Source organism: Momordica charantia, assembly GCF_013281855.1.
Source record: "Momordica charantia cultivar OHB3-1 chromosome 6 unlocalized genomic scaffold, Mcharantia_2.0 BLBB01000006.1, whole genome shotgun sequence".
In the NCBI taxonomy this organism is placed as follows: Eukaryota; Viridiplantae; Streptophyta; class Magnoliopsida; order Cucurbitales; family Cucurbitaceae; genus Momordica; species Momordica charantia.
This window is the reverse complement of record NW_028275164.1, coordinates 20,241,742-20,257,712: the sequence shown is the minus strand read 5'-3', so window position 1 is coordinate 20,257,712 and position 15,971 is coordinate 20,241,742. Positions and strand designations below refer to the sequence as shown.

Here is a 15,971-nt window from a genome sequence, read left to right as displayed (position 1 = left end):
TTCAAATTTTTTCCATAATGGAGGATTTTAGGGATTTGATATTTTTCACTTTTCGACGGTCTAGGCAAAATTCAAGGGATTTAAAATGTAACCTCCCTAGCTAATTTTGGATTTTAAAAATTAATTAATATTGAGGTGAGATAAAAAAAGATATATTAGTAAATTGAGTGATGGGTATCATCCTAAATGAGGTTGTCTCATGACAAAAATGTAAATTTTATACATTTCAATCCTTTTATGTAATTATAGTCTCTAAATAGCCTATCAATGTACTAATTTCTCGATTCAATTGATCGAATTGCGCATATAAAATTGGGCCTATAATCAAATTAGTTCACAAATCTATTAGATGATATTTGGGAAATCATGAGTAATGGTTACGTACAAGATATCGTAATGAAAAATGGCCAAAGTTTTCGTAAATTGCATATATGGTCATACTTGGATTTCCTAAATTTTAAGGGAGGGGTAGAATTCCATATTAACCCCTACACACATTTCATGCGATATTGCTCTTGCATTCTTTCTCAATTTTACCCGTCCACTTTTCAGCTACACACATCCCAAAAATCACATTATCAAACCGTCAAATCCCTAAAATCTCTCCATAACCAAACCAGCAAGATCTCGGAAACTACCAAATCTAAATTATCAAACGACCAAATCTACCTATATCATTCAAAATTTTTAAAAATATTACTAATTTGTCTCCAATGTATTTAATTAAAATCTATAACAAACCTAACTAATTGGGCAATAAATTTCATTGCAATCATCATCTTAAATACGGTGTCTCCTAAATATTTTTACAAAAGTTTCATCAATTCCCATTTTTTATCAACCCAACAATCTCAAGTTCTTCGAGACATTGAGGGATCAACAAATCGAGCAGATAATGACTTGTAAAGTTTGAGCCTCCAATTCCGTGATCGAAATTCATCTAGTAAGCATTCGGATTATAAGAAGAATTCAATTCAACAATGGAAGAATTGAAAATTTTTTTCTCTCCTTGATAGTTTTTTGCCACAAAATGTGTCACTCGATCTCCATTTTAATTTATGCATTTGAATCCTAATTTGCAAAAATTAGAAGCAAACATTGAATGAATAGATATTTAAGGTAATATAATTATTAAGAGTTGAGAGAAGGTAGTAGAAGATGATTGGAAAGGAAAATATGTCTCCTTCCCCACGAGACATTGTAGTCATAATGAGCAGTCACATGATCTCATTATGTCTTTTGCAGCCGGGCTGATTGAGAAAAATTCAGATACCGTATGTATTTTTACTTACTATGTCTTCATTCTGTCTATACACTGTACCTTTTTACTTGCTCTATCTTTATTCTGTCTAGTGCCTCTTTACTTACTCTGTCTTTATTCTTTCTATACGCCTCTTTACTTACTCTGTTTTTATTGTCTATACACGAATTTACCCTATATTAGATAGTGATTATCCTTAACCATGTAAAGACTAAGTAATGAAATGATGCAAGCAAGTCTCTCGTTATGGTGTAAGTAAACTACTTTCAGTACCACGTAAGTATTATTATATACAACGTATGAATAAGAAAATACCTAAGCTTCATCCTCGTCCAAGTGCTTCACCATGTTTCTAGTTTGTCCTAACCTTGATTTGTAACCTATTTTGTAGGTTCTTTTATTATCGTTTACGTTTTTTGGGGAGAATGAGACGGTTTGTGAGTTTGGTATTAATTATTGTGTCTCCCAATGTAGCTACTCATTTCATAGTTTTAAAAACAGTATTTGATTTTTCAATCTTATTTTTTATTCATTTTCCACTTTTCTAAATTGATTTTATGTTTTTCTAGTCCATTTTACATTTTGATTCAATCTTAATATATATATATATATATATATATATAATTTGAAAGTATGCATTTAAAAGATTTTATCTTACAAATTTCAAAATTTCTAAATCTAGATGTTATTTAAAATTTTTGAACTTTATAATTTTGATTCACTATTTTATTTTAAGGGTATTTTCGCTACAAATTTATAGGGATAATGACAAGATAAATTACCTATTTTGATTGGAGGGTATATTTATCCACATAAAATTCTCTAATTCAACTCTAACCACCTTTGAGCTATTTCTCTGATATTTGATTCTTTTGGCCATTTTTCAAATCAAATTATTTAATATAGTTACTCCTCTAGTTGCCCCATGATATTTTGACTCAAAACCCAAATTACCAGAAGACCATTTGGTGGATTGATAGTGAAATTTGAATAAGTCTAAAACCACTTAAATAATTAGGTTGGGTCCAAAATCACTAAGCCCATATTTTCGAAAATTAAATTGGGCTCATGACGAGTTAAATCTATTGGTTAGGTCCAAAATTACCAAGCCAAAAGCCCATTAAAGTCTGTAGTAAACTTTATAAATAGAAGAGTCTTCTCCATTTTTAACAAGTTCATAAATTGAAGAATTCAAAAGCAAATTGAAGATTCTCTCGGAAGCCCTTGAGATTGGAAGACTTGAAAACTTAAGAACTCGAAGACTTGAAGACTTATGAACTCAAAGACTTTGAAGAGCAGAAGACTTTCAAAGCACATACGACTTCGATTAAAAGAACAAACATCTCAACCTTCAAATAAAGTTCGAGAGAAAGAATTAGAAAAATAAAGACTAGAGATTGAATCCACCACACAAACATAGAACAAAATCAAAGTTCTAACTCTACGAACCAGATTTCTCCGAAAATCTTGTATGAACCGTGTAAATACTAAAAGTTCTTGTAAATAGAATATTAAAAATTACAACTTTATGTATGATTTTTTTTATAATAACTTTATGTATGATTTATTTTAATAATGTAATTTTTTTACTGAAAATAACTAAAATACTAATAAAATATATAAATAAAATCTAGATTCCATAATAAATATTAATTTAAATTAAAAAACTACAAAATTGAATCAGGTACATTGTATGCAATTTCCCTAGAATCACTTGCCTTATACTCTAATTTCTGGAAATTGGCTACAATGTACACGATTTCCAATCTAACGTGGCAATCTTTAAATTGTGCAGAACATGATGCAATTTTTTTATTTTGACCGATGCCTACCCTACTTTTGTCCATAGTTTTCATACCTACCTTAGTGTTGAAATTTCTTAATTAATTTATATTTCTTTTGATGTTACTTGGAAATCTACATTATTTGTGTAATATATTTTTGGTTAAAAAACACATTTGGTCCTGAATTTTCAAAAGTAGCAATTTAGTCTTTGTACTCTAAAATTAGTTACAATTTAGTCATTGCCGTTAAATATTAGGTTAAACTTAACAGAATTTTATAATGTGGCTGCTAATTATGGGTTGTTTCAAGATCAAATTGGTTCATGGGTCGGTTTAGGGCTTTAGAAAAGAAAGAAACCAGAAACCAAAGATCTTTCCCACCCTTTCAAGTAATGACAACGCAGACCAGAGATTTAAACGGAATAAGCAATTTTTTCTGCGTTTCGTCCAATTTTCGTTGACATTAGACTTCAATAACAAAAATGGAAAAAAAAAATTGAAGCGGTGTGATTCAAATTTTGGAGTCCATATGAGATTTTAAAATGGGTGATAGGTTTGCGAGTTGCGGTGAGGTGGGATTAACAAATTGAAATTTGTTCCTCATTACAAGGGGATCTTTCTGTTCCGATCCTACCAGAATCGCACGCCAAAACCCCTAATTATTCGATGAATGAACATTGCATCAAAGGGTGGGGAACAGAAATATTTAATTAAATAAAATATAATTAAATTATCTATATCAATATAGAAAAAAATATAATAAAACTTGAAATATTTAACAAAAGTTTTTAAATAAAATTAAATTCCTTTTCATATAAATGGTTGAAAAATGAAAAGAGAGACTAAAACAAAAAATTATAATATTATATATTTATCACTATTTCATATTTTTATTACTAATGAATTGGAAATCATTAAAAGAACCGAGGTCTACGGCCTAAACTCAGTGGATATAAAAGTCTAAATTATTTACTTTAAATGAAAAAGAATAAAACTTCGAAACTTTTTAATTTAAAAAATGACAAATATATACTCTTTTTTTTTTTGTAAACCATCTTTGACACTTTCAAACCCGGGACAAGAGATTAAGAATCCAATGGCATGTATAAGCCAACGAATCATAAGATATTTTATGTGCATTTAACCTAACATGGATCCGCCCCATCCTTTTATTTCCATTCTCATTCCTTCTTCAAAAGAATGGACATTGCAATTACATTAGTAATAAGCAATTTGCAATTAGAGATAAGAGAGAGGGTGAATGGTATGAATGGCATTAAGAGGGGGATTAGAATTTGACTATGGTGTGACATTACATAATACATTATACATATATTTTTAGAGCATACAAAAGTAATTGGGATGATGATGAGCTAATGCTAAACTAGAGTTAGCTCATCACTTATTTTGGGAGCTTCAGAATAATCAATGGAAGCAATCTTCTGTCTTAGCCTCAGCAATTCTTCACCAGCATCACATATATATGCACAAGCTTGCCTCCCTGATAAAGTTGCTCCTTCCATGCTGTCTATGTAATCCTGCAGTGCACAAATATTTAAACAAAATTATGGAATTCGAATTCAGATTCATTCTCGTCATAAAATCAACTTTCGTTTCAGTTTAGAAATACCTGTTTTGTGTACGATCCAGAAAGGAAGAAGTTTTTAATCGGCGTCTTCTGATCTGGTCGAAATGGATCTCTACCGGGTGCCTCGCGGTATAGAGACTGTCCGATTTTGACAACTGATGACCATGTAACTTCGAGACCTTGCGACGATGGGAATAAAGCCAAGACCTGATGTAACAAGTGAAAATCACGATACAATGTTTATGTTGATACACACACACAAATATATATATATATCTATAGCAAAAGTAGACTTTGGAGAAATCATAGAAAATTATCTCGTTCTCGAGGAAAGTTATTCAGGGCGAAAAATACTTTTTCTAATTAAGAACATGTTCCAAAATTTTCATGATATTTTGTTATATAATCAAAAGGTTCTTTTAAACTTCTACGGAAAAAAAAAATTCTTTAAAGAGTTCGGAAACTTTTGAAGGATCAAAAAGAGCTTTTAACCAATTAAAAAGAAAATTCTCACGTATTTGGATACATAATTGAAAGAAATTTTTGGCTATGTCTATGAAAAAATAACACACCTGTTTCGCCACTCTTGCTACAATCTCATCATTTACCAATGGCATGTACGGATCCCCAGGCGTCAGGACACATCTGAAAATTAAGGTAGCTTTAAAATCAAAACATAAAATGCAAAATGACATTAATGATTAAACAAAGTAAGTTTCCCAGAAGCACACCAGTAAAATCAAGTTCATCATTCTAATAACGTCCGTGTTTCTCGTTTTCTAGTTTGTAGAAACACATGCATTTGATAACCTGTCCCGGTTTCACGTTTTTCTTACAAAAAGTAAAATAAATATTTAAAACATTAAATACAACATAATAGTTTTTATGTAATAGTTAAAATTTTTTAATTAAAAGTTTGAGAGAACAAAAAAAAAAGGAAAAGAATTATTACCAAACACATTTTTATTTTTTTTCCAATAAAATAAACAATAAAAAATTACCAAAATTCTGTCAAGAGTAACAAGAGTCTTACTGCAGCAACGATCCTTGTCCCTCAACGTAGTAATCCTCGGGGGAGGTAAGCGCTAGATCTGCAAAGCAAGAGAAATCTGCATCTGGTGTGTACAGAAGATTATCCAACCCCACAGCTTTCCTTGACTGCCTACACTCAAAAGTCAAGGAACATCCATCAAGATATAGAACGATAACTTTTACAGTTCTACGTAACGAATTAGTGCTTTTAGTTTATAAACACGGTTGATTCCTAAGCGGTTTATTGATCTACATGTGTATAAGAATGTAACCTCATTAAACAGTAACAAGATTTTACATGGTATGAGCTAAATCTTTACAAATTTTGAACTTAAGAAAAAAAAAAAAGAAAGATAGTTCATGGACTAACTTGTTACCATTTTGAGAGTATAGGACCAAATCGTTATTTCAATAAATAAAAGTATAATGACCAAAAGTGTTTTTGAACCTTTTAGAAACAAAAACTATTTCTTTTTTCTTTCAAGGTTTGATAAGGATTTCAAAATTTTTTTTTAAATAAGATTAGAAAACACAGAATAATGTCACTAAACGAGCATGATAATCTGAAAAAACAAAAAAATTAATCAAACATAGCTTATAAATTTCATCCACAAGACAAAAACAACGAAATCAGTTACAATCACCTCGAACGTTCTAGATCTTGCAGCTCGGTCACCCATCCGTTGTATCGAAGTTGGACAGTGACAACAGGAACTCCGACTAGCTTATAAATATTATCAAAGAACTCCCATTCTCTCCATTGTGGTGGGATCAGTCTTTTGATTCCAGGGACATCACATGCTGTCATCAAGGGCTATAGTTTATTTAAAATTTTAAAAACAAAAAGGTAGGGAAGAAATATAGCAAGGCACAAACCTGCAACATAAGCATCAGCTGTCACAATTTTCTTATTTGTGGCCTGAGACAAAAAAACAGAGTTCATTAAGCAAAAATTATCAGTCCCATGAATTCTGTCTATATTTTACATCTCAGAGTTATTCTTCACCAACTCGAGTCTGTTTTTTAATTTCCTCTCTGGAGAAGAACACAATTCAGGGAATGTAAATGTTTTCGGCAAAGAGTCTCAAATGGTCAAATGGCCATTCCCTTTGACATGTCTAGTGCAAAATCACTTGGTTTGGTTTACTTCTACTTGTTATTGAAAGAAGGTATTTTCTTTCAATAGTGAACAAGATTCCCATGTTTCGGTTTTCCATCTTTGATCACAAATGGCGACTTGAGATGCATTAGAATGTACCGAAACATCATCTTCATACACTACCCAGTTTTAACTTGAAATCTAATTTTTATACATACGACCTATAAATCTAGAATAGTGAAGATAAAGCAAAAGGTGTTTAACGGGTGCAGAGATTCCCCGGAAAGTGATATGCAGATTGCTACATTTGAACACCATTTTAAGGCTCCTAAGTCCTACCTACAAAATTTTTTGTTGCTAACTAGGTCCCTAATCTTTTAGGTTTTTTTCAATTTGGTCCTCAATCTTTTAAAATTATCAATTTTACCCCTAATGAATAAAAAATTCCCAATTAGGTCATTCCACCAAAGGATTGTAAAAATTTATTAACAAAAAGTTGTTTTATTAACATTTTGAACACATTAATATGTCACTCTTGTTAACAAAAAGTTATTTTATTAACATTTTGAACACATGAATATGTCGCTCGGATGCTACTTACACACGAAACTCAACTCTCTCATTAACAAAATTCGACCATTCATCAACAAAGTCCACCAAAAGACATGTCCATATATCCAAATATGTTAACACAACAATAATTTAATGACACGTCAACTTTTTATTAACAATTTTTAACATTTTTTTATGGATGGACTTAATTGAGAATTTTTAATACCTCATGATAAAGTTGAGAAATTTAAAAGATTAAGGACCGAATCGAGAAAAACCTAAAAGGTTAGTATAGATTTTGAAAATTAAAACATGAACAGCAATTGACCTTAGACATGGCCAGTCCTGCTACATAAGTTTCTCCATCTGCAAATTTGTCATAAAGTACCTCTCTACATCCCCACCTTAGATGGAATCTGCTCTAGAAGGTAAAAAAGTGTCCAAATGAGAGGCAACAAAGATACAAGCCACAAGTACTGAAACAAAACCTAACTAAAGCCATGCATACCTGCCCCCTCTATCTGTGATATACTTTCTTATGGGACCACTTAAGAAAACGTCTGGAGAACCTTTCAGCATGCGTAATAGAGAAGCCTCAGTCTTAGTAGCAAACAACGAGAAAATAGTAAGCATACAACGGGCACTGATGTTGTCACAATCAATAAATCCAAGAGCATATGCAACCGGATCCCACATTCTCTGTATACTGCCACGTGTGCCACCTTTCGACAAGAACCATTCTGAAAAACTTATCTGTATATTTGAAACAGCAGCATTTAGAATCATAAAGATGTATCAAATATTTTCTTTGTATCATAACTTATCATGAGGTTCAAGGAAATAAAGACATAAAAATCAGGCCAATATATTCATGAAACACTGGAGGAGAGCAGCGTTCCTTTCCTCCCCATGACAGGTAACGAGGTATTTTCCATAATAAAAGACATTTAATATTTATGAGAATTTATGATATTTGTTGAACCAGAAAGAAATTATAAGATCCGGTATGCGAGGATAAGAAAGAGAGCGTTCTCACACTATCCAAATCTCGGATATCCTTCATTGCTCCATCTGGATTAACAAGAGCCTTGACAACTGGACTAAGGGCGAGAGCCACAGCATTTCTTGCTTTATCATACGTCTGCATTTGGTGATTGTTTTAGAAAAAATGTCAGAAAAAGATGTCCATGAAGCTAGACAATGAGATCATTTTATTCATCATTGAAAAAACTATGAGTAACAGAGATGATTAAATATTGACATCACTTCAGTATCAATGCTAAGCAAAATAAAACCTTATGAAACTCCAAGTTAAATAGGTCACAACAACAAGCATATCTAGCATTAAAAAGATGTTCAAGGTTCCACAAGACGATGGCATGGGGAAAAAGAACTCGAGTGGCAATGGAAAACATTACATTGAGCTGATTTGTGGCCAAGAAAGCAAGAATTCCATGTATTGGAGCTCCAATGGGAAAGCGGAAATCAAGTTCTGAGGTTATTAGAAACAAGTCACAATAATATTTACACGGTTTAAATATAAAGTTGATTTAACAAGTGGTAAATTGAACTCCATGACATACAGAATAAGAAATAAACCCTTACCTCCAATTTCACCTCCCTTATTTACAAAAGTATGAGTATGATCCTTCACAAGTAGGTTTTGGTCCGCGCCAACCTAATCTCAAGTAAAGAATACAGAAACTTCAGCTCGCTCTGTCTTGAATTATAGAATATAAAATAAGATTGCTAGTGAGGAGAATTGCATCTACTATCATTGAAAACAAGCTGAAGGGCGGAAAAAACGCTGCCATATATGTTCTTGAAAGTCTTAGTTCTTAGTTCTACATAGACCAACTAAATGCAAATAGATTCCAGTTGACAACCCAAAGGCAAACTTGATAAAAGCAAACATGGTATTTTACTTATTATGTGAACCAAACCAAAACTAATTCATCTCGAGTTAAGTACAGATCACTAATATGAAATACTGAATAAGGATTATAAGAGAACATAAAGCCTCTTGGATGACCAGAGAATACATAGAACAGGAGATTGTACTTCCAACGCTTGGTGTGCTTAATAGTTTCTCCTAATAGTCAACGTTAACGAGGGAAAAAGAATCATAAATATTCAAATGCCATTTCTTAATCAATAAAGTAGACTGTCTTCACCTTTTTCATTAAGCGAAAAAGATTGTTGTAACAACCAAAGAATACATGTAGTCCCATTTCAATGTGATTTCCACGTTTATCGACAAATGATCCCACTTTACCACCAATGAAGGTCCTTGATTCATATATATCAACCTGAAATTATAAAAGGCACATGTGATAAATATCGTAGCATTGTATATCATTCGAGCATCATAAAATGCTAAGTTAAGAGGTAAACATTTACATTCACACAAATTGAAATCGAATCTAAAATTTGATTGTGTTTTTTTATTTTCTTTTATCCGGTAAGGGTGAGTTTAAAATGAATTTTGGAAAGAGTGCTGTTATCCCATTAAAATCACTTTTCAAAATTTTCATAATGTTTGGTCAAATTATCAAAAGTAGTTTTGAAAATTCTAAAGACGCTAAGAGAGATTTTGACATACCTTCTAATTTAATCCCTTTTGAAAAAAATATTTCTTCTTAAAACACTTCCAATAAAAATGGTTTAATTAAAATACTTGTGTATTTAGTTACATTGTCTTAAAAGTGATTCTAATCAGTTGTTTGTTTACATGCACTACATCTAGAAATGATTCTACCCATCTCAAATTACTATACGATGATTCTAAAGTGATTCTCAGTCAATCATTCTAGAATTCGTCTTTGGAGGATCAACTCTAAAGTGATTACTCCAAATATGATTTAAAACCAATTTGATTATAACAAAACTGATCTTTATTCGTTACCAAACACTCTAGATTAAAAGAACACACACGCATTTTTCCCTCCAAGATTACTTAGAAAGTTAATACAAACACACCCTAAAAAAACATATTGCTATTAGGAGAAGCACCGATGCTTCCAGAAAGTAGTGATAGAAGAAGTGAACCTCATGGCCTTGATCCAGAAGTTCAACAGCGGTGGACATTCCCGCAAGCCCAGCTCCAATAATAGCAACTTTCAATTTGGGTCCCCGATATCGTTCAGGTTCGGGGGGAAACAGTCCTTTGGGAGCTGTCAGATGAACCATTAACTAGATTATACTAAAACCGCCAAATGATTAAATCTCTAACATTATTTCTCTCGACCTAAAAATCGAACAGCATAATTTCCAGCAAAAACGCAAAATAAAAAATGAATTACCTACCATTAACACTCATATCAGAAACATCCTTGTCCAAGGACGAGCGAACCAAGAATCTTGGGCTGTTGAGGAGAGTCACCGTGACGGACCCACGACCAGGAAGTCCAAAACCGCGCTTTCCCGTAAAGGGAACAGAAGGAAACAGAACCCCAGAAGCCATAGTCGAAGAAACGAAGATGAAAAGGGGCGGAAATTGAGCTTTCGGGGGCTGAATTTTACAAAATCAAAGGCACCCGTTGTGGAAAAGGGGGAATTGGGGTTGTTTTTTTAAGGCTGAATCCGATGGAAAGAGAGTATCCGGGGGATGGAGATGCGTTGGGTGAGAATTTTGTCCTGTAACTGAGGATTAAGAAGCAGCAAAGTTGGGTTGAGTGTGGGTACGAGTGTTGTTGCCAAAAGTGGTTCTGGTAATGGGTTTTGAGACTTAAAAAAAGAAAGAAAAAGAAGTGTGCGGGAGACTGTGAGAAAGAGATAGAGACGCGCGGGGAAAGGAAGTGGTTCCGCTAACGATAATGCGCCACCAAACGAGGGACTCGCGCTCGGTGGAGACTGAAGAGAAGGTACGAAAATAAAACAAAAAACAAAACTTTTTCCTTTTTAATTTATTCTTCTTCCCTCTTCCCACCTTCACTCTCTCTTCTCTCGTTTCTTTTCTTCCCTTCTCTATTCGTCTCCCTTTTTCTCTTACTTCTCTCTCTTCCTCCTTTTTTTCCTTCCTCCCTTCTCTCTTCATCTCCTTTTCTCTCTTCTTTTCTTCCTCGTTCTCTCTCTTCTTCCACCTCATTCTCTCTCATTTTTGTCAAGACCAATCGATCGTCCATTAGTCGATGTTGTAGAGTCTTCTAAAACAAACTCCGACTTATGAAGATTGATTTATTGGTGGTCCGTGTCGATTTTAGCCTAATATTGGCATCGATGGATCGATGTACACCTCCACTATTTATACCATAATAATATTACTACAAACAAATCTTTGACTTCTATGACAATGGTGAACAATAAAAAAGTCTGAAAAAATTGTTATAAATTGCTTTAGGCACATTTTTTGCAGGAATAATGCTAATTTTTGAATTTATATAAATTTATGACCGTTAATAACTATCAAAAAATAGAAAAAAAAATCTTGATTTAATGAGAGTTAAATTTTTTCATGAAATGGTGGAGGCAATTTTTGCAGTGAACTTTTTAATAATTTATGACATTTTTTAGATGTCAGAAAAGTCAAAAACACTGACATTACATGACAGTTGAAAAATGGTAGGCATGATTTTTGAAATTAAAGAAACGTCACATATAGTTCTACATGTGTTTTTAAAAAAATTAAGGACTTTTTTTTTTCACGGTCACATCTTGGTTATTAATGATTTCAGATTCTACGAAAAAAATGTCACAAATTGTATGAGCGTGTTTTTCTAGCCGAAAGAGGAGAGATTTATGATTAGATTTAAAATGAAGTAACACACCGAACCAAAAACATTAGTTTAGATAAGTTAATCTTTTTAGTTCATAGAATTCAATATTTTCTCATACCCTCTGTTTGACGTTAAGAATGTTAAACAAATGACTTAAAATTCTGTGATTTGAAAATTGAGAAATGATTTAAAATGATTTATCTTGTTTGGAACGAGAATGATTTGAAATAAATGTAATTAAATTTATTTGTTTCAATGTTCGTTGGAAATCAAAAAAAAAAAGTAAAAAATTATTGATTTAGATTTTAATCTAAATTTATTAATTAGAAATTAAAATAGGTTAAATAAGTACTTTACTTTGAAATTCTATAAAATCCTTCGAAATCTGAAAATTTTGATTAGGAAATTTTGGTTTAGTTACCTCAAAGGAATACCAAATGGACCATTAATCTTTATTTTTCTTTTTAACTAAAGATCTCTTGGTTAGTTTTTGTTTCTCAAATTTCTTACGAGCCTTTGATTTTTTTATTTACAAGGGTAAAAAGAAACTAGTTAGGTGCTGTTTTCAACTGTTTTACACTCAGAAACCGTATTTTAAGCTTAGTTTAGTATCCAAAACCTTTCATTTGGAGTTATCTTATATTATACATGCATATAGGACATTTTTACATCATTTAGAGTTGATTTCTAACGGAAATTAAAATTTTGTATAGAAAAAATTTAAGCTAGGCACCTGGCGCCTTGTCCAATTCTGAGAATGCCCTTAATGTAAAATGAAAGTTTTTGTGTGTTTTGAAGCTTCCTCAAGCCCCTCCACGTATCTTCTATGCATTGATGATAGCCAATTCAACAACAAACCAACTAAAAGATGCTGTAAAGGGATGGTTCTCCATAAATTCCTCAACCGCCTAACCAACTTGAAGCTCCCTATAAATAGGGCATCTCCCTCTCTTAATTCATCATCTTCAAGTGATCATTTTCAGCTTTAGACACTATACTCTCAACTTATTTACATTTTACCTTTAAGTCTTGAGTTGTTATTGTTTTAAACTTTGTTTATTTCAAGTTCATCCTTTATTTTCCAGCTTGTTATTCTTCAATTGTAAGTTTGATCTTAGTCAATTAAAATTTCATCAAGTTCCTTGATATTCATCTCTTTCTCTACAAAGTTGTAATCACACAATCTTGTGGAACTGACCGAGTATTGCTCCCCAATCTTGAAAGAGAACGGGTTAGGGGTCACTTGGGTTATAACTCACCCATTTTCAGCTTGTTTTAATTATATTCATGTTCTAATCATGTCTCTTATTTACATCAACGTTCAATTCTGTTTTTCCTCTGAAGTTATGAGCTAAATTTATTTTCTCAAGCCTAGTTATGGATAATTAGCTAAAGTTTTTAAAATCCAACAAGGCAAAATGTGTTTTTCTTTTCTTTTATCACTTAAGGTGGTTTTCTAAAGTTAAAACTTGAGTTGGCCAGTTAATGTTTTAACCAAGCATCAATACTGAAAGGGTTGATACATTTTCACAACTTTAAATGATTCAACTTTGGAGAGAAATACTTTAGACATAAAAATTTCGCTCGGGTAGCCTACGCATAGGACCTCGACTTGAGGTTACGATTGACTTTTATTAAATTAAGTTCAATTTTCTAATAGATATATTAGGGATGAACTTATACCTTCAAAATCACTTAGACATAAGAAGATGACGAAACAAATCTGATGAAAAATATTGAGAGGCGCATGGAAAAAATTGTCGTATATTTTTAGTTAATTTGAAATAACTGGGTTGGGTTTATTGCATTGAGTTTTAAAATATAAAAACCAACATTATCCTTGATATTTGTTACCCCAAATTCAATTGCAAAGTCATTGATCAACATCATTTTCATTAAAAAGACTTCATTTGTCCCCGAGGAACGATACTCGGAATACTCATTCTGTTTTACTACTTGTGACAGGTGTACAGTTGCGCTCTATCATTTATTTTCATTCCAAAATCCCAAACAGCCTTCAACACTTTTTTTTTAATAAAAATAGAAGATTTTGGGGAAGACTATTATAGGTTTAGTTACCTGATGTATGGACTAAACAAGCCTCTAACCACTTGAATCCAATCGTATAGATGGTTCAACTCGAAAGGGAAAAGTTAGAAGGATTACCTTTGCAGTCAAATACCATGAGTAGATAGAATACTTACTATACTCAAGGTTAAAACACTCCACGAGTTTGTGACCAAGGCTAAAACACTCCACGAGTTTGTGACCAAACAAGCTTTGTCTGTCAGGGTTAAAATGTAGGTTTTGTGCATTCTATGGAGTGATTCATGCTCATCCATAACATGCATATATTTGAAAATATTTTGTTAATAATTAAGTAGAGCACGTTGCTAATACATAAAGTATGAAACTGATAGTTTTGTGGAGCAAAACTAATAAAAACGTCAATTTTCAAAGTATATACAAGTAATTCCCTTCTTCCTCCGGTGAGTGAAAACACGTTTTGAGCTGAGGACAGCAGAGACATTTTCATAGGTACGGAGACTTTGTCAAGTCGAAGCAGTTGAGTCCGTTTGGGTGATTCTTCAATACCCAAACTCCATTATTCTAGCTTCAACTTCCTCTTTTTATGCGGTATAGTTGCAGCATCTCTCGTTCCTATAAATTCCCAGCATCTCTATAACAAAATCATCATCACTTAAGGTTTAAATTTCGTCATTTGTATTTTTTCCACCTTTCTTTAAACTTTAACTTTGTTCTTTTGTTATCTACAAGCATATCTTTATTCTTCTTTACTCGATTTCTATTTACTTCAGTGTGTACATTGTTGTGGCAAGATTTATCTCGTTCCAAGTTCGAAAGAGACGAGAGTCAAGCTAGGATAACTTAAGGTCCTTTATTTTATTGAATTTTCCTTATTAAACTTTATTTCCAATAAATGACAAGTATTTTTTTTATCATTACAAGTATTGTTTGCATTTCAATCATGAGCTAAGTTAGTTTTTCAACCTCGCTGTGGAATGCCATAGAAAAATCTTTAAAAAACAACAAGAGGAAAATTTCACAGGTTACTCTCGACACTACTTGGTTAACTCCTAAACATTCTTTCATAAGTGATTTCTTGAAGTTGGCCACTAAGAACTTTGATAAAGTGAAGTCTAATACTGAAAGAGTTAGGTTAAGTGGATAATAGGGAGTTAATATGGAAGGTAGCTTAGACATAAACACATAAAACATGACCCTATAAATAGGACCTCTTACCCACAAAATAATAGTTGACTAGTAATCTTTAGATTTTGACTAATAATCTTTAGGTTGTAACTACCCATAGACATATGAGCAAGTAGTTAACCGAGTCCTTGTGTTGTTACCTAAAAACTAAGGCATCGGACGTAGAAGGGTTATCTTTTATTCAATAGCCTACCCTTCTAAAATTCAAACCACCACAACATTCAATCTTTTGACCAAGAAAACCAATTGAAATTGAAAGCTTTTCACAACAATTTTTAAGAAGTCCATGTGGATACAAACTTAAAAAACTCATTTTTCCTGCATTACTTGTGGTTAGAGAAGAGATTAAGAAGACAAAGAGAAAATAAAAAAGAGAAAGAAGTTGAAGAAGACAACATTGAAATGAATCCCCATCCATGAGTAGATCCTCCCTTGTATGGAGAGGTCGGAATGTAACGCCCCAGAACTTCCCACACACTTCTAGGTCACGTTAACTACCCACTTGTCTAAACTTAACTCCAAACACGAGATGACAACTCCCTGTGAGATAATTATATAAAATAAAGCTACAACTCTCATCAATTTACCAATGAATCAACTCTATAGAATATCAATCAAACATCATCCGTGGACAACCCCATGAGGCAACTTCATTATTCCAACTAGGAAAACTCAATGAATGGAAGAAAACTAAAATAAACACCTA

At 32.5% G+C, this 15,971-nt stretch overlaps 1 protein-coding gene across 1 annotated transcript; it reads right to left on the bottom strand.

Moving 5' to 3' along the window:
- Window positions 1-4,298: 4,298 nt before the first annotated feature.
- ZDS (zeta-carotene desaturase) lies at window positions 4,299-11,150 on the bottom strand. Its single transcript, XM_022302949.2, has 14 exons — window positions 10,623-11,150; window positions 10,365-10,489; window positions 9,491-9,625; window positions 8,922-8,994; window positions 8,735-8,808; window positions 8,353-8,457; window positions 7,825-8,069; window positions 7,645-7,732; window positions 6,542-6,584; window positions 6,310-6,466; window positions 5,667-5,795; window positions 5,206-5,278; window positions 4,676-4,840; window positions 4,299-4,583 (listed from the first exon to the last, which is right to left on the bottom strand). Exons 1-14 carry the CDS (start codon window positions 10,777-10,779, stop codon window positions 4,425-4,427), a joined length of 1,728 nt encoding a protein of 575 aa, XP_022158641.1. The 5' UTR covers window positions 10,780-11,150; the 3' UTR covers window positions 4,299-4,424.
- Window positions 11,151-15,971: the final 4,821 nt, after the last annotated feature.

What these genes read in the sequence shown, in the direction of transcription:
- ZDS (XM_022302949.2), bottom strand. Translation starts at nt 10,779, where the DNA reads ATGGCTTCTGGGGTTCTGTTTCCTTCTGTTCCCTTTACGGGAAAGCGC. An exon ending in ATCACAGATAGAGGGGGCAG is followed by an intron (nt 7,733 to 7,824) that starts GTATGCATGGCT and finishes CTTCTAGAGCAG; the next exon opens with ATTCCATCTAAGGTGGGGAT. An exon ending in CAAGATCTAGAACGTTCGAG is followed by an intron (nt 5,796 to 6,309) that starts GTGATTGTAACT and finishes TTTTGAGTGTAG; the next exon opens with GCAGTCAAGGAAAGCTGTGG.